At 45.9% G+C, this 18,798-nt stretch overlaps 1 protein-coding gene across 2 annotated transcripts in view; it reads right to left on the bottom strand.

The window, feature by feature from the left end:
- The window catches only part of CYFIP2 (cytoplasmic FMR1 interacting protein 2), a 129,621-nt gene that overhangs the window by 85,125 nt on the left and 25,698 nt on the right, over positions 1–18,798 (bottom strand). For both annotated transcript variants that reach the window (XM_058544828.1, XM_058544818.1), the window contains exons 6-13: positions 16,327–16,508; positions 14,449–14,545; positions 12,957–13,085; positions 10,409–10,513; positions 8,182–8,273; positions 6,235–6,352; positions 3,693–3,812; positions 3,034–3,159 (exon numbers count right to left, since the gene is read on the bottom strand). In XM_058544828.1, coding sequence (XP_058400811.1) covers positions 3,034–3,159; positions 3,693–3,812; positions 6,235–6,352; positions 8,182–8,273; positions 10,409–10,513; positions 12,957–13,085; positions 14,449–14,545; positions 16,327–16,508 — 969 coding nt within the window. The remainder of the gene's footprint in view (positions 1–3,033; positions 3,160–3,692; positions 3,813–6,234; positions 6,353–8,181; positions 8,274–10,408; positions 10,514–12,956; positions 13,086–14,448; positions 14,546–16,326; positions 16,509–18,798) is intronic.

Raw genomic sequence — 18,798 nt, 5'->3', positions numbered from 1 at the left:
AAAAATGTTATAAGATTCGACAGTGGTAATGGTTTCACAACTCTGAATATACTAAAAATGACTGAATTGTACACTTAGAGTAGATTTTATGGTATGTGAATTATCTCTCAATAAAGCTATTATTAAAAAAATTCTACAGAGGAAAAAATAACAATAAATCAGGGATTAGAACAGAATCCAACTTTTCAACAACAGTACTAAAAACTAGAAGACAATGGAATAATACCTTCAAAATTCTGGAAAAAAATTATTTATAATTTAGAATTCTATAACTGGCCAAATTATAAGTGACGTTAGAAGTGAAACATTTTCAGACATTCAAGATCTTGAGAATTTGTTCTCCCATAATCATAGGCAGCTGTTGGAGGATATACTCCACCAACATAAAGACAGAGGCAGCCCTGGGTTCCAACACAGGAGAGAGAAAGGGAATTCCCAGGATAATGATGAGGCGACATCTCAGATCAGTCTCCAGGCAGCAAGTCTAGAGACAAACCAGTTCAGATCGGAAAGAAGAAAAAAGGGCTTCAGTAGGAATGGCTTCAAGAAAAAAAGAACAATAAAATTCATAAAGTAATGATTGTGATGGACAGTTTTGTAAGAAGTTTTACATTTTGCTGGTATGTTTGAAGTTTCCTTTTTGATAGGTTCACAGAAAACTAAAACAAAAAATAAGGCATTGTTAACTCTAAGAAAAACAAAAGTTGTACAAGAAAAGAAATGTATTCACATTAGACCATGTGACTCAGCAGTGAACAATAGCTACTCGGTTATAATAATACAGAGTAACTATTAATTTAATCAAAAATTAATTAAACCAATTAATGGGAAGATGGGAGCAGGGGACTGGGTGTGTTGGGGGGCAGGGGGTAGGAAATGGAGACGAGAGAGCTAAATCATTATCTCCAAAGTAGGAAACTAACAGAAAATGCCATAAATTGAAAAACCAAGAAATAGCCCCATAAGCCTGTTACTTAGAAATACAGAGATAAATACCAGAAGAAATAGGTGAAAGATGTTTCCTGTTTGGGGATTCAGGGAGAGTGTGGTGGCACAGGTTACTATTGCCTTGTTTTATTGTTGTTAAATGCCACATAGAACTATTTTTCTTAAAAAATTTTTTTGCATGTTTTATTAAAGATTTTTTTTATTTATTTATTTTTCCCCCAAAGCCCCAGTAGATAGTTGTATGTCATAGTTGCACATCCTTCTAGTTGCTGTATGTGGGACGCGGCCCCAGCGTGGCCAGAGAAGCGGTGCGTCGGTGCACGCCCGGGATCCGAACCCGGGCCACCAGCATCGGAGCGCGCGCACTTAACCGCTAAGCCACCGGGCCGGCCCTGCATGTTTTATTAATAAAATAAAAATTATAAAACCTCTCGATGTATAGTAAAGTAAGGATTAGCAGAAAATGTAGCAAAATGTTAGTTGTGGCTGTCTTGGGATGATTTTATGAGGCTGTGGGAAGGTGAGGGTAGGAGTGGGGTTGGGGGGGCATTTTCTAAATTACTTCCAGTGCATATGTATCCCTTTTATTAAGGAAAGAAAAGTGTAAACACTTTTACGAAGTTGCATGTCCCCTCTGACTGTAAGTCTCATTTGAAAGAGGCTTGAGGGGGGTCTTCTCGAGTCATGGAAGCACCAGGAGGTCAGAGGACCACTCAGAGCAATGCCAAGTGTGACTATAAATTGTCTCCTGCCTGAAATTACACCACGGACCCTCAGTCCTTTAGAGTGCAGCCTGGAGACCTGCTAAAGAACAACTCTAACCTCCCACACGTGTGTGACTCTTTACTGCTTTCATGGCTCATCTGCATCATTATCTCTGACAATTATTGCTTGATTTTCAACAAAAACTCTGGGATGAAAGCAGGTAGAGGTTATCAGCTCCATTTTACAGATAAGGAAGCTGAGGCTCAGAGAGATGAAGTGACCTCAGGGCCCAGGGCTAGGATCTAAGTCTCTGACTTCTAGGGTTCAGATGGTCATGAAAGAGGGAGCTGTCACCTACAACCTCGTGTGAATGAGTTTCTTCCCCCAAACAGATATATCTTTTTGTAATCAAACAAACAAAAAAAACAACTCAAAGGTTATTAAACAGGAAGCAAGAGTCTTCCCTCCAGAAATTACTACTGTTAATGGTCTAGTATATATATAAATAACAAATACTGATGTCCTTCAGTTTTGAGAAAACATGCAAAAGCATATTAATTTTAGTATAAATGGGATCACTTTACATGCTGTTCTTGAACCTGTTTTTTTTTTAACTTAACAATGTACAGTGCATATCTTTCCATGTAGGTACATCCATATTCGAGGCTGCAGAGAATCAACGATATAGCTGTATTTGCATTTACTTTACCTGGTCCCATACTGAAGGGCATGTCAGCTGTTTTACATATTTTGGTATTATAAACAACACTGTGATAAACATCCCTGTACATATGTCTCTGCAAAGTTGGTTTATTTCCTTGGGATATACTCCCAGGAGATGAACTTCTGAGCCAAAGGGTATGCACAATAAAAACTGAATACATACGATCAGATTGCCCTCCCAGAAAGCCCATAAAATGTAGACTGGCCACCAAAAGTATCCAAGAAGGTCTATTTCCCACACTTTAACGGGCGACAGGCACAGCAATCTTCTAATCTTTACCATCCTGACTAGTAAACACTACCTTTCATCTTAGTTTCCATCTGTAGTTCTTTGACCACGCATCACTTCAGGGGTATTTCTTATCTCTTTTAGCCTTTTGTTTTTCTCTGTTTCTTATGTTGCTTTCCTTTTGCCCATTTTTCTAATGGAGTGAGCCCTTTCCTTTGGATTTTTAAGAACGGAATGAGTTTCTAATCATTTCTGAAGAATAACTTTTGACAGAGATGAATTCAGGTGGGAGGATGGGGACAGGGAAGAACATGCATGTGAGGAGGACCAAGGCTGCCGTCCTGCTCAGAACCACTCCTGGAAGCACCACGACAGACACCGAGCGGCAGCCTCCAGGGACGGGGAAGACGCAGGGAGTCAGCACCCACCTCGACAAAGGCAAACTTCTCCTCACTGGTGTAGTTGTAGCGTGTGGCTCTCTCATACTCCTCCGCTGTGCCAGGGCAGTCCTTGTTACAGAACTTGTCTGTGGGGTGAACCAGCTTCCAGGAGTACTGTGGAGAGAGGAAACAATCCAAATGCCCATCAACAGGTGAATGGATACACAAAATGCGGGGCGTCCATGCATTTTGGCTGGAATATTATCCAGCCAGAAAAGAGAAGGAAGTACTGATTGGTGCTAAAACGTGGACGGACCTTGAAAACATACAAAGTGAAAGAGGCCAGACACAACAGATCACAGACTATACGATTCTACCTATAGGAAACATCCAAACAGGGAACTCTGTAGAGACAGAAAGTATACCACTTAGGGCTGAGGGGATAGGGAGTGGGGGATGATCACACAGGGTTTCTTTTTGAGGTGATGAAAATGTTCTAAATTTGACTATGGTTGCACAACTCTGTGGATATACCAAAAATCAACAAATCTATATTTTAAATGGATGAATCGTATGGTATGTGAATTATATCTTCATAAAGCTATTAATAAATGAGCGCTGGGGAGAGCCAGAGGCAGACAGATTCCAAGTGAACAGACTTGGAGGGAGCGGGGGGTGGGGGGGGCCCTTGGCCCTGGGACACCTACCACCTCCATGACGTGGGCGCTCCACTTGGATAAGAGCTGCAGGCCCCGCAGAGCGAGGTCGAAGAGCTCACGGTACTCCTCGTCTGACTTCTGGCTGTCCAGCCCGGAGCCCGTCACCACCTGGGGAACATCGCCTGTCACCCTCACCGTCGATGCTCTTGGCACTTTCACACATTATTTCACTGATTCTCCCAAGAGCACTACAAGGGAGGTGCTATTAGTAGAACCCCTTGACAGGTAAACTGAGGCTCAGACAAGTGCCTTCCTGAAGGTCACGTGGCTTGTAAACCTTGAGGTTGAGGGTTCAAACTCAGGTGGCATGATGCCAGAGCCCTACTCACAACTACCCTGGTATATCGCAGAGCAGCGACTTTCAAACTTTTCTGACTGCAATTTACAGCAAAAAGTGTATTCTATATAGTGACTCAGGAACATATACCTACCTAGAGATACTAAATATATCCATGAAACAACATTTTTCAAGAAGTAACTTTATTTTTAATATATGGGATTTCTGATTTTCTATTTTATTTCATACAACAACGCTAATCACAAACCACTAAACTGATTTCACAAATTATTAATTAGACATGACTCACTGATGGGAAAGCACCGTGGAAGACAAACATCTATTTGTATGTATAATATTCCACAATGAAATAGAATATGTATGCATGTGCATATGCACGAATACATGTGTATACATGTATGCATGTACATACACATACATACATAGAGAGCCAGTCATTATTTGTGGATTCTGTATTTGTGAATTTGCCTACTCAACAAAAATTTATTTGTAACCTCAAAATCAATACTTGTAGCACTTTCACAGTCATTCGCAGACATGTGCAGAGCAGTGAAAAATCTGGGTCATGTTCCCAGCTGAGGGTGAACAAAGCAATGCTCTGTCTTATTCTTTCGTCTCTCAACTGTAAACAAGTATCCTTTTCGAGGTCTATTTAGTGCGGCATTTTAAAATTTTTGTACTTTTTACTGGTAAGTTCACTATTTAAAATGGCCCCAGTGTAGTGCTGAAGTTCAGCCTGGTGTTCCTAACTGCAAGAAGGCTATGAAGTGCCTTATGGAGAAAACCTGTATCTTAGATCAGCTTTGTCAGGCATGAGTTAGAGTACTGTTGGCTGTGAGTTAATGAATCAACAATATATATTACACAAGGTGCCTTTAAATAGAAAAGCACATAAAACAAAGTTATGTACTGATCGTTTGAAGAAAATGTTGAGACCAGAGACTCACAGGAACCTAACCCTGCATCTCCTCTAGGAACTATGGTTCAGTATTTGCTAATTCAGAGTTTGTGGCCACTTTATAGAGCATAACTGCTGCAAATAACAAGAATCGTCTGTATATACATATGTATGAAGCATATAATTTAAAAAAAAACTTTGAGCCAGATTCATTCTTAGACCACACCAAAACTTGACAAGGAATGAAGGAGGCCCTTGCACTTAAGTTATTCCCATAGCTTTAGGTCACTGACTGGCACATATGGTTAAGAAAGCCAAAGGTTTAGGCTTGACCCTGGTCCATGTCCGCCAGGAGCCCTCCTAAGAATGCGGGCCACTGGACTAATGACCACACCACCTACATTTGTCTGACTATCCTCATTTCAAATATGTTGCCCTTTGACCAAAGACATTTTCCAAGTTAGGATATGGAAAACATGAGCACTATGGCTGCCATCCACATGGTAGAACCAGTGAGCACAAACAGGATACTGCAGTTATCCAGGAGCGCCAGGGGATAAAGGAATTCAAATCAGGGGACCCGTGTTTGTTAAACCAACAAATACAGTTCTTGGAAGGGTTTATATGGGAAGAGATCCAGAAGGACAGATAAAGCCAAATATTAACCATAGTTGGCTCCGGGTGGTAGGATTTTACATGATGGATTTTCCCTTCTTTGGCATATCTGTATTTTTTCTGAGGTTTGTGCATTGATCGTGTTTCCGTATTTAGACAAAAAAATTTTTCAATGCCAGTAAAAATGTAATTATAGTGGCATTGCAGGAGATTTTTATGGCCTTCTTCTGTCGGCTTATTACAATGATCATTTATTATTGTGTAGTTTTAAGATATTTAGATGGTGCTATGAGCATGAGTGTTGAGAACTCTGTTTCTCTTGCCAGCCAGGGTAGAGATGGCTGGATCATATACAGACAGAACAATGACTGGGCTATTACTATCTGCTGGGCATAATGCATGCTCCATGTATCCTAGGGTTTAATCCTCTCAATGAACCTTTCAGGATACTATTATTACTCCCATTTTACAGATGAGAAAACTGAGGCACAGAGATGTTGAATAACTTGTGAAGGTCAGCAGCAGAATTAGAATCAAACCTAGTTCTGTCTGGCTTTAAAATCCATGCTCTTGGCCATTCTGCCCTCCTGCCTCCTATGTGTGTCCCCTCACTCCTGCTCTCCATTATCCCCTGTGAACATTTCCTTCCTTGTTGGTCCTTACCCCTTCTCACACTGGGCCCACACGGGGCTCCATCCCAGCAGCCTGAGCGAGCTCACCTCACTGTTGCTGTAGCGAGCCAGTTCGGAGATGAAGCGGATGTGGTCATCCCGGATCTGAACCATCTGCTCACATATGTTGTACTGGGGGCTGATGCTGCTCTGGGTGCACGTCCACCTGGGCAGAAAATCGTGAGGTCGGATGGGTCCTGGCCTTAGGCGCCTGGGCGGGACAGGCTCTTTCTACTCACTAGTTGCTCCTGGTGCCCAGCCAATGTGGCCAGCTTCCCTGGGTGGAACCAAGAGGTATCCCAGCCACCAGCAAGAAAGCCTGCTAAATCCCAGGCCATGGGGACTGCAGGCTGAGTGGAATAGCTCTTCCCCCTTCTCTAAGACCCAATCACAGGCTTTTCTAGCTACCCGGTGTCTACAGTACTTACCAGTTATATAAGCGAGGAGGAATACAAAAAGCTGGAATCCAAGCAAAGAAAAAGCAAGGTGGGCGGCCTCCCAAAACCTGTCTACTGACTCTGACAGCACTGATATCCTGTGGTTGAAGCTGGCTTTGGAGAGGGCCTTGGGGAAGGCACCAAACCTAAAGGGGAAACCTAAAGGGACTGTGCCTCTTTTTCCACGGTGACCTGGCAACACGGAAGCACCATGGTGAGGGACGCCATGATCATTGGGAGAGGCATTTCTGGTATGCGCACTCGTGCGCACTCTCCCTCTCTTTCCACCCCTCTTCTTCTTCCCCACTCCTCTCTTCTTTCTCTTCAACTCTTTTTTGAAAGATATCATTGGGAAAACCATCTTAAATTGGAGGGGAAACGAATGAATGAAAATCTTCTCTCTTCTTCCCCAAGAGAAAAAAGACAGCGCTCTTCATCCTCTTCTGCCACCCCGTGCCAGGTAACCCCGTAGACAGACTCAAAGCATGGTCACCAAACAAGGCAGATAAACGTTTTGGAAAGAACTTAGTATTTCAAAAGGAGCCCTGAAATGGCCCTCATAAGACTACAAAGAAGGTGACAGACTTCCTCATCCTTACACTGGCATTACTTTTACTGCTAGCTACTCACGTAGGGATGGGGACATGATCACTCGAACCTCTGACACCCCACCCTGGCCCCTCACTGTTTCCAACCAACTTCAGGTGGTGGAGAATTCACGCAGGAAACCTGAGGAAATGAGTTCAGCATTCCCGACTCCATGCTTTTTCCGGAAAACCTCCCCACGCACTGGCAGCCAGTGGGTTATGAAGAGACTAGACCAGCTTTCCTTGGTGAGGTTCATTCACAGGGGCTCAAGGCTGGTGAACTTCAAGGACACTCCATTTATATATTTTTAAGACAGTAACACTCTCACCTCTCACTAAAGGGTCAGGCCCCTCCTGTACAGAAAAGTCAGAGTCACTCAGCTTTGGGGGAGATGCAGGCAGAAGAAACCTCCTTAAGACCTCAAAGGTCAAAGGGGTGGCCAAGGCTGTAGCAAGATGTCCCCCAACTTCCATGAGGCACTGACACCCCACACCTTGGCATAGATTACCTAGGATGGTGGTTGATAAAACGAGCTAAGGGGAGGCCGTCAACCCCCTTCACAGTTGGAACCGCAGGAACCATACACTTAAGGACATACTTAACTGCCTGGACACAAAACCTGAGGGGAGAATCGGGGTGATGGAGAGCGAGGCCGCCTGGCTCCACCTGACCTCCGAGGACCGCCGTTCCTGCCCCCCGTGGAGGGAAGGACTCCAGCCGTCCACTGTGGGGCGGGGCTCCCCGCTGGGCCGGAAGGGGCGTGGCCGCGCTCTGAGCACTTTTGAACCCTGGCAGCAAAGGGGGGATACAAAAGGGCTCGGAGCACCCCGCGCTGCTCCCCTCCAGTGTTCTGACGGAATCCACCTGCCCAGGACTCTGGGGAGGGAGGAGGGGCTGAAGTGGCCCCTCGGCCCCCTGCCCGGGCTGGGCGTCCTCGCGGGAGCCGAGAGACATTACGGCAGGCACTCACTTGGACTTGTTCTCTTCATAGTGAGCACTGGTCTTAATGTATCTGGCCAGCTCTATCTGCATGTCGCCGAAAAGGGGCACCACCTGCAGCTGCTGCAAAGGAAGCAAACATAGCGCGTGAGATGCCGCGGGAGGGAGGGGCGGGGGGCTGCCTTCCACCAGGGGAGGCAGGCTTTCATGTGCCTCTGGGCCGACGCCTAGCTTCTGCTTCCCATGATGCTACCGTGCGACCCTGGAACCCCAAAGAGCCCCAGCCAGTGTACAGGTCCTCCCCTGCCTCCAACCAACCCTATGTTCCCGCAGCGGAGCCCAGAGAGGCAGAGTGACTTGTCCAAGGTCACCCAGCAAGCAGAACAGATGAAGGATGAGGGCCAGATGGCCTGCCTCCCAGGCAGGGTCCTCTCTGTTCTAATTTTCCTTGGGTTAGAGGGCTCTTGCTGCTTCAAACTCTGGACTAGGAGTGGGTACCTGGATGCTGCTGGCTGGGTATGGCCTTCCTGAGAAACTCCACAATGGGAAGCAATTGAAACCTTAACACCTAACACCAGAGGGCAGACAACTCCCATCCGAAGACCAGGACAAGCCGAGGGGAGGCTGGTATTTACTGTCTGCTTCTGACGCACTAGGCACTGTGCAAATTCAGGATTTTGGGGGCAGTGAAACTATTCTGCATGGTACCACGATGGTGGGTACGTGTCATTCTGCATTTGTCAAAACACAAAGAATGTACACCAAGAGTGATCCCTAATGTAAACTATAGACTTTGGGTGATTATGATGTATCAATGTAGGTTCATCGATTGTAACAAATGCACCAATCTGGTGGGAGATTTTAACAACGGGAGAGGCTGTGCGTGAGGGGGGGCAGGGGGTATATGGGAAATCTCTGTACGTTCTGCTCAATTTTGCTGTGAACCTAAAACTGCTCTAAAAAATTGTCTATTAAACAAAACAAAGACCAGTATCTCACTCCATTCAATAACCCTGTGAGGTCAGTACTATTATCATTCCCATTTCACAGATGAAGAAACTGAAGCTTTGGCAGCTTAAGTGATTTTTTCACCAAGTCAGACCAGTCAAAGATCCAGGATTATAACCCAGGGCTCTGACTCACCTATGTAATCCCACTGAATCCTTTAGGGAACCCTCTAAAATAGACACTCTGAGCATTTGTATTTTTCAGGCTGGGGAACTCAGTTTCTGGGAGGTTTCATGACTTCCCCAAAGTTACCCAGCTATGAAGTGGCAGAGCCAGACTAAAACCCAGGCCTGTCTGGGTAAGGGGGAGTTCCTCCATTCCACCCCCATCTCATTCATGCTGACTCAAGGCAGAGGCAGGTTTTGCAAGGGTCTCCCAAGATGAGCCCTGTTTTCATCTGGGCCAGCTCCAGAGAAAAGTGAAAGTTTCAGCCTCGAAAAGAAGCCAAGCCAAGCCAAGGGATGCCTTTTGGTGACTTATTTTCCCCTTAATCTCGAAGAGTTGGTGGGACCCTGGCCCAGCCTAGTATTCCCTCCACGCCAAACCTTCAGGGGGTTCTACTTTTCATGTTACGCCTGGTTTTTCCATGTCTGACCTCTGAGGCTCCACTCGATGCCTGAAGTGTCCAATGCTGGAATAAACTGACAACATGGAATTCAATTCCAAAGTAGGAAATCCCTTTGTGAAAACCTCAAAGGCTTAATTTAGCCATGAGTTTTTCTTTTTCAAGGTTTGGGGCCAGAAGATCACATCTCCGAGGCACTGGATGATGAGGGACACTGATGGGGCATTCTGCCCAGAGGCAGGGGCAAGCTGAGGTGGCCTCAGCTTTTTGCAAATGTGAATCAATTTAAAATCGAGTCTTTAAATCCTGCTTCTGTGATCTCTGATTGATATTAAAAATTAAAGCAGGTGCTGTCTTCTGGGATACACCTCTTTCTTTAGATGGCAAGGGATTTCAGGAAAGGGAAAAAAGCAGTATGCAGGAAGAGTCGTAAGCCCTCCTGGCTGAATCCCAGCTAAATCCTGAGACTCAGGAGCATGTCTGACTTTCATGGGGCAGCCTTCTATAGTGTGGATTCCCCTACCGAGGGCAGCTGGAGGCCCTGTCATTCCTTCTCCTCCTCCTCTCGGAGTCTTTAGAGCTACAGCTCAATCAACAAGCCCCACTGTTTGCCAGCTAGTTTCATTCCTTTCCCCACAGAGACCACCCCTGGGTGCCCCACCCAGCCCCGGCCCCAGGTGCTGACCTTAAAGAACTTGTCAATTTTGCTGAGGTTGATTCTCTTCTTGGCATCCAGTTTGTAAATGTTACTGACATTTCCATCCATCAGGTAGAGACCAAAACCCATTACCTGGAGTGAGAAGGGGCAGAGCACAGAAGCAAGTCATATCTACCAGAAAAGCTTCAAAAACCAAAAATGGTAGGTCTGTGCATGTGTGTGTACACACCTTGTAGAGACATATTCTGTTATAAAAACCCGTGTTTCTTCAAATAAAGAAAGGACACATAGGTCTAATTTCAACCAGAAATTGGATTTCTGTGAAGAAATGCAGACGGCCCTTTAGTACATCATTACAGCGGCCACTTCTTGAGCCTTTACTATGGACCAGACTCCATGCTTAGGGCTGTTAATTTAACAGGCATCATCCTTAACTCTCACAACAATCTTAGGAGTCAAGTTCTACACAATAACCTTATTATATAGATGAGGAATTGGAGACACAGAGAGGTTAGACAGCTTGTCAAGGTCACACAGCTAGTAATTTCCAGAAACAGGATCTGAACCTGGACCTGTCTGACAACAACGTTTATGAACTAAAGAGCCTTCCTGAGAGAAAGGACCGAGTCTTGCTCATTGTTGCATCCCTGGGGTCCAGCACAGCACAGTCACTTGATAAATACTTGATAAATGTTGAATGAACGTGAAACTATTCATCTCTTTCCTCAAGGAAACTATAACAATGTAAAGATTCCCGAGGAGCCGCTGGTGACTTCATTAAAAAAAAAGGAACACATTTTTGCCTGACAATGCCCTGTACATAGGCTGACAGGCTGACTCTTGATATTCCAGCCCATTAACAGTTTTCTGAACGCTGGCTTGTTTTGCTCCTTTTGTCAAATGTACAGCGAGCCTGAAGGGGGCCCGAACAACCAAACTAAAAGCAGCTTCCCTTGACTCACAGGTGCTATGTGTCCGTGGGTAAGTCACAGCCAACATATAAGGGAGTGGACTAGAGGACTCTTAAGGTCACTTCCTCCCTTAGTTGCATTTTGTGGTTCTGCCAAAATTTTCCGTTAAGGGTGAATGGCTCCCCCTCGTGGCATCAGAGTTCACTAACACAAACTGCAGAGAGACGTGAAAAGCAAAACTGTTGGAGACCAGATTGAAGAGGGGGAGAACTCAGAGAGAAGAAGGTTGGGAAGCCAAAGCGTGGAAGGATTAAAGGCAGGTGAGAGAAAAGCAGGGTCCGAGAATTTGATGGCAGCATCTACGAGTGCTGGGTGGCCTGGAATCAGTCACCTAGTTTGTGGAAGCAGCAAGACTGAGGAGAGCTACGGTAATTTGCCAGCAGAGCACTTGGCAAGAGAGGCCACTAGACTTTGGGTGGGCGACGTTTCTGGATTTCTGATTGTGCAGAGGAAGCCAGAGTGAACAAGTCACAAAGCTACACTGTCCTGCAAACTTCACCGAGGTGCTATGGAAATGTAAAGAAAGGAACACCAACAGGGCTGGATTCTTAGGGGGCCCGAACAACCTTAGAATAGAAAGAGTGACATGGAGGAGAGGAGGAAAAAGTAAACTACCAGGGGAACTTGAAAAGGTGAGGTTCTGGGGAAGAAAGAATCAAAAGGGGCTATGTAGTGTGGATAAAGAACATGGAGAGGTTGTTTCTTTCCGTGCTATTGCTGTCAGAGAAATCAGAAACAACCTAAGCAGCTAACAGTAGAATAACGGCTAAAAAATGAAAGCTCATCCATATGACATTATTTAGTGGCTGTATAGTACTCCAAATACACTTATTAAATGGGACAAAAATTATACATAATCTATGTATATTGCATATGCTGAAAATATATAAGCTTAGAAAAAATTAGAAGGAAATACATAAAAATGCTAAAAGTGTTATCTCTGGATAGAAAGATTGTGATAAACTAAAATTTTTGTGCTCTCCTGTAATTCCAGATTTTCTACAATAATATCAATAATAATTTATATTAATAATTAGAAATTATTAATAATATAAGAAAATTAAAATAATATATTGCATTAACATAATATATAAAATAATAATAAAATATATTAATAATAAATAAATACTACTCGATAATTTAAAAATGAACCTTGTAAAACTAAGGAAACAAATGTAACCATTTTGGCAAAACAGAGCAAAAGCTTGAAGATTTTGCCTTCCTTTTGAGTCGGCAATTTCTCCTCTAGGAAGTTTGACTCGACAAGTGTGTGTACACAAAGGCTGTGCTACAAATGTGTTCAATGCAGCTTAGCAAAAAAATATCCAACAATAGGGGATTTGTTCAATAACAATGTTCCCATACAATGGAATACTCAGCAGCCATTAAAAATTACATAGCAGAAATGTCCTTAATGACATTTGGAAAGGTGCATATGACATATTAAAGTAAAAAAGTCAGGTTATGAAACATTATGTGCAGTAAGATCTGTATCAATGTTTAAGTAAGAAAAAATAAATATTATTTTTTAAAAAGGATTTTAAATAAGAAGGAAGTTGAGAGGGCAAGCCCAGGCCCGGGGTGCGTGACGGCGGGAGTTGTACCTTGAGGAGCATGTGCTTCTCGCTGGGGGTCAGGTACATCTTGTTCTCATAGTAATCCACACAGATGTTGACGATGTCAGCCAGCAGCTCCTCATAGCCTGGGATCACTTCCAGTTGCTGATGGAGACACTAAACAGCAGCGCCACCCTCTGGTTAGCCCCCTCCTGCATCCTCCTCACCCACACCAACGCAATGCAGAAGGTCCACCGCTGGGCCGGCGGTGACAGTGCATGGCCCGCTGACTGCCCTAGGGCGAGGGGAGCCTGCATCCTCTCCTCCGCTCCCCACAGTGGTTGGTCACAGGTCCTGCACATCAGCTATGGCAGGGAACTCTCCCCCCTTGGTGCCCTCCATTTTATCTCCTGGCAGATAAAATGGTTCCAATGGTTAGAAAGTACTTGCTCAGGATGAGCTGAAAAGCAGTTCAACTTTACAGAAACAGGCCTGCAGTAATCTCAGCTTAGTTTTGAGGGTGTGAACTTAGCCATGATGTCTCCTCAGAAGACGGCGGGAAGAGCCAGCCCAGTGGAGGAGAGCTGGGCCAGTAAGCGTCCCCCTCCTGGCAGGACACAGCAGTACAGAAACATTGCCCAGAAGAGAAGGGTCTGAGGTCTCCACCTCAGGCCCTTTCTCTCCAAAGGGACAAAGTGGGCCCCTGCGGGGTATCCAGTGGAGGGCACTGCTGCTGCTCTCCATAGGCAACATGGGGCTGAGGTGTGGGGCTGAGACTCCAGGGAAAAAGCTGGAGCCTCAATGCTGAGCAGCCTTCTGCACGTAACCAAGAGCAGGAAGGGCCCCATGAAGCCAGCGGCATCCCTGAGAGAGATCTGAGCCTAAAAACCTTTCCAAGATGGAGGCCCTCTCAGTTTTGGCCTGGGTCCTGCTGAAATTCTTGCTGGCGCCTGTTTAGGTTGAACTGACAGATGAGCAAGACAGGTCACATGAAGTCAGGTCACATGGGAGCCACAGCTGAATGGGGGTGCCCTGGCAAAGCAGTGGCAGTCATAATAGCTACATCTTCTTATGTCCTAACTGTCAGGCTCTGCAGGCTAAGGGCTTTTTATACAGTATCTCATTTGCTTCTCACAACAGTCCTGTGAGATCGATTCTCATTAATATTCTCAAAATAACGGCCCCATGTTACCCATGAGGAAACTGAGACTTATACCTTGGCCAAGGTCTCACAATGGATCACTGAGGGGCATAGGATTAGAAATCAAGGCCATCTAACTCCAGAACCCATGCTCTCTCCATCTACACTGATGCAGGGGCAGAACACGGGCTGGGAAGGCTTTCGGAAAACAAATCTGGAGAGGACGAAAGGGAAGTCTGTGGTTGGGAGGTGAGACTTATGTCTGCAGCTTAAGTCTCACATAGGGCAGTGGGGACGGAGATCTGGACCGAGCTCCTCTGCTTATGGTCCACGCAGCCTCTAGGCCCCTGCCTGTGTCCCCGGATGCTAGGCCAGGACTCACAAGGAGTTTGCCATCACCTGGGTGATCCTGTTGTGGTTGGCCAGGAACATGGAAAGGTTCTGTGACTCCTGGATAGACTGGGGGTCCGCCATCTTCCTCAGGAACTGTGCCGCCCTGAAACACAGGTGTTGCAGAGGGGATGCTCTAGCACAACCAGCTTGAACCAGGCCTCACGGGCTCCCGCTCCCACCTACCCCCAGAGTTACAGTGTCCCCTGAGGTTAACGAGCGCTGACCGTCACAGATGACTCTAATGTCAAAGGAGAGCGTGTTGTGGAGTCATTTCATTTGGAGCTGTTTACACCCTTGTGATAAAGGTACTTGAAATTAGGAGGCAAGAACACACTGAAGCTCCAACTCAGAAAGTATGAGGGCAGCTAGCATCCCACCAGCCATCCTTGTGCCTCGCAGCGACCTCCAGTGAAACTGCACAAGGGTCATGGAGAAGACTCACAGGCAGGATGCGCTGTTTTGTTGAGTATTCTGTTATTTATAGGAAAACCTCAAAGTTTCTAAAGCAAAGTTCTGTAAGGAAAACAGAAGTCTATCTAACTTAATAGATTACAGGTGAAGGGATGACGGGTGTGGGGAACACGCAGGACTTAAAGGGAGAAAAACACAGTGCCCTGGACTTTTCCAGCCTAACTTTGTGGTGGTGCAGCTGGTGTCATGATGGACTGTGAAACACAGACAAGACACCTGCCTTGCTCATGACCCTAGCTGGCCCACAGAGTATGTCGGCTGTGACCACGATGGAAGGAGCTGGCCAAAACTGGGGAGAGACTGGGGGAAGATACGCTATGAGCTGTCTGTATAACCTTGGTGGAAGCTGCCATTCACGAGTTGGCCTTGACATGGCGCTCTGGCTGCTGGACACGCCCAGCTTTCAGTTCACTCAGGAGGATAAAATTTTGCGAATCAGTCTGTTGTCTACTTTCTCCAGTCACCTTGGAGCCGCAGGAGGATGTGGTCCAAGGAGGAGGAGCCCTTTTCATCAGTGACACTGAAAATCTTTCCCAAAAGATATGTCCAGATGCTTCAGAGCTCATCTGAGCTCAACAACATGGAGGATATCTGTTGCTTTTGACTGCCCTCTCCCCGTTTTGGGTGGCTGTGTCCTAATGTCTGGAAAGGAATGACCCCTCCCCAACTCTCAGTCCTTCTTTCTTGTGAGCTGACACTGACCCCACGGGTGAGCGCCTGTCCGATCAGAGCACCCCCACCCCACCACAGTGACTGAGGGAGGGGTTAGCACATGACCTGAACTGGAGCAGTGACAATCCTACTTGGGACTTTTGCAAATATATTTGCAAGGAGGAGCATCCTTTCCTTCCTTTGAAGCTGGGGTTGCTACGCTGGCTGGAGGGAAGCTCGGAGCTGCTGGAGGCCACCCTGGGGCACAAGCGTGCCTGAGAATGAAGCTGATATCAAGGAAAGTGGAGCTGAGAGGTGCAGGGAACCAGATCAACCTTGTCTGAGGACCTGGATCCAGGTACACCAGGACTTTTCAGTTCTGGGAGCCAATCCAGTATCTTCTTTTACATAAGCAGTTTGAATTGGCTTTCTGATTCTTGCAGGAAATGATTAATGGAACCATTTTATGATTATCTTACTGGTCCTATACTGCATGGGACAACAGAGAATGCTGCTGCTCCACAGGTGGGGGAAATGAGGACGTGATTCCATCTTGAGACAGAAAACCCTGCAAAGACCCCGTTCTCTAAAGACTCAGCTCTGTATCTTATTCCTCAAACCACGAAAACAGATCCAGGCCCAATACCGCTGTTTGGGGAATGGCTAGCTGGTGCCGGAGAAGGAGCCTGTTGGAAGGGCTCCATCCTCTTCCTCCCCTGGGCCACCTACCCAGGAGCAGGGGAGCGGGGAGGGTGCCCTGACCTCTTGTAGGCAGAGTGGTCGTTCTTGACGCTGCACTTCATATTCTTCAGCTCGTCCAAGACAGCGAACATGTTGATGAACTTGCCCAGGGTCAAGAGGTAGGCCTCGGAGACAAAGTCCTTCCTCCGCTCGGCGTGGCACAGCCGCTTCACCTCACTGCAGAACCGCTCGATGGCCTTGCGCTGCAGGCAGAGGGGCAGTGAGTAAGGAAAGGGCAGGCTGGGGGGCGGCTCACTGCACACTCTGGTGGGGAGCAGGGTCAGGGCTCCCCAGGGCCCAAGGCAGAGCCTGGGCACTTAGAGAGAGGCAAATCGGCCAGGACATCTTTCTCAGAGGAGTCCCTAAATCCAAAGCTGATTTCTAGAAGGAAGCCTGGGACCTGCCTGCAAGTGGATCAAACAACTCATTCATTCACCATGCCTCTGCTGAGCAGCACCATGTCTTATTCACTTTTGTATCCCAGTGCCTAGAAGAGAGTGGGGCATCAGACAATAAGGGGGTCGAGATGGAGAGTGAGAGGGACATTCAGAGAAAGAGGCTCATTTACCCAAAAAATAGATTTATTGAGCATTTACGATGTGCCAGGCATGTTCTAGGCACTGGGGCAAAGCAGGGAACAAAACGGAAAAAAAGAGTCTCGACTCTAAGGAGCTTACATTCTAGTGAGGGAAAACAGAAAACAAAATAAACAAATTCTCTATGTTAGAATGTGATATGTGCTATGTAGAACAATAAAGTAGGGGAGGGGGAGAGAGAGGGAAGGAGGAGCTGTACATTTCAGTAGGAAGATCAGAGAAGAAATCATCAAGAAGTGACTTTTAGGAAAAGAGTTTGAAAGAGGAGAAGGAGAGGGAGGGATAACTGAGGGACGTGCATTCCAGGCAGTGTGAAAGGCCAGTGCAAAGACTCTGAGGCAGGAAAGCGGCTCAAATGGAGTGAGCACAGGGAAGAGCTAGAGACGGGGTCAGAGGGAGGCTGGGGCCACCGGCTCTTGCAGGCCACTGTGAGGGCTTGGGCTTGAACACTAAGTGAGTGGAAGAGATGTGGGAGGGTTCTGAAGCAGGATAACATGGTCTGAATTATATTTTAAAAGGGTCACAGTGGCTGCTGTGGTGAGAACAGCCCACAGGGGGCGAAGACAGAAGCAGGGTGCATAGTTGAGAGGTTACTGCATTTAAAGGTAGAATTGCCATATGACCCAGCAATTCCCCTCCTGGGTATCTACACAAAAGAAATGTAAACCTATGTCCACACAAAAACTTGTACATGGATGTTCACAGCAGCATTGTTCACAGTAGCCCCAAAGTGGAAACAACCCAATGTCCATCAATTGATGAATGAATACATAAAATGTGGTGTATCCATACAATGGAATATTAGTCACCAATAAAAAGAAATGAAGTATTGACACATGCTACAGCATGGATGAACCTTGAAAACATTATACTCAGTGAAAGAAGCCAGACACAAAAGGCCACATATTGTATGATTCCATTTATATGAAACGTCCAGAACAGGCAAATCCACAGAGACAGAAAGTAGATTAGTGGTTGTGTAGGGCTTAGGGGGAGAGGAGAGATGGAGATATAATGGGGTGATAGATAAAGGGTATAGGACTTCTTGGGGTGATGAAGATGTTCTAAAATTGGTTGTAGTGATGGATGCACAATTCTGTGAACTTACTAAAAACCATTGAATTGTCCACTTTAAATAGATGGATTGCATGGTACATGAATTGTATCTCAATAAATTTGTTACCAAAAAAAGAGCAGTTGAACAACAACAAAGAGAGGCTACTGCAATAATCCAGAGAGAGGAGGAGGAAGAGGAGGAAGAGGAAGGGGAGTGGGGGTAGAGAGAGAGAAATGACTCCTTATATATAAGCTTCACTCCATGGGTCTGGGATGCCCTACCAGCCAGACATTTGTCTCCTTCAAAGACCAGATCAAGCCACACGTTCTCCTTCCAGAGTCTAAGTCCAATAAAACCTTCTGAGATAACAGAAATATTCCACATCTGCACTGTCCCATACAATAGTTCCTCAGCTACTGGCTTCTGAGCACTCAAAATGGCTGGTGCAACCGAGAAACTGAATTTTAAATTTTAATTAATGTAAATAGCCACATGTGGTTAATGGCTACTGTATTGGACAGTGTAGTTCCATATTATTCCAGATCCTCCCTTCTGTAAACCTCTTGTCAGGAGGCCCTCAGTTTAGCATTTAGTCAGTTTCTGGATAGTTTTTCTCTCTTGGACCCACCTTCCCAAAGAGATTTTAGGCTCCTTGAAGGCAGGTCCATGATGCTAATAACAGCAGCTGTGATTTGTTAAACCGACTCTGTAACTAGGGCCATACTTGGCCCTTCACCTCATTTATCCTCACCACGAACTGGTGAACTAGGCATTATTTCCAAGGTGACAAAACTGAAGGCATCAGAGATGTTAACTCACAGGCACACAGTCAGAATGTGG

Source organism: Diceros bicornis, chromosome 1 (assembly GCF_020826845.1).
Source record: "Diceros bicornis minor isolate mBicDic1 chromosome 1, mDicBic1.mat.cur, whole genome shotgun sequence".
NCBI lineage: Eukaryota > Metazoa > Chordata > Mammalia > Perissodactyla > Rhinocerotidae > Diceros > Diceros bicornis.
Note: the sequence above shows the minus strand (reverse complement) of the source record. Positions and strands in the feature narration are given on the sequence as shown.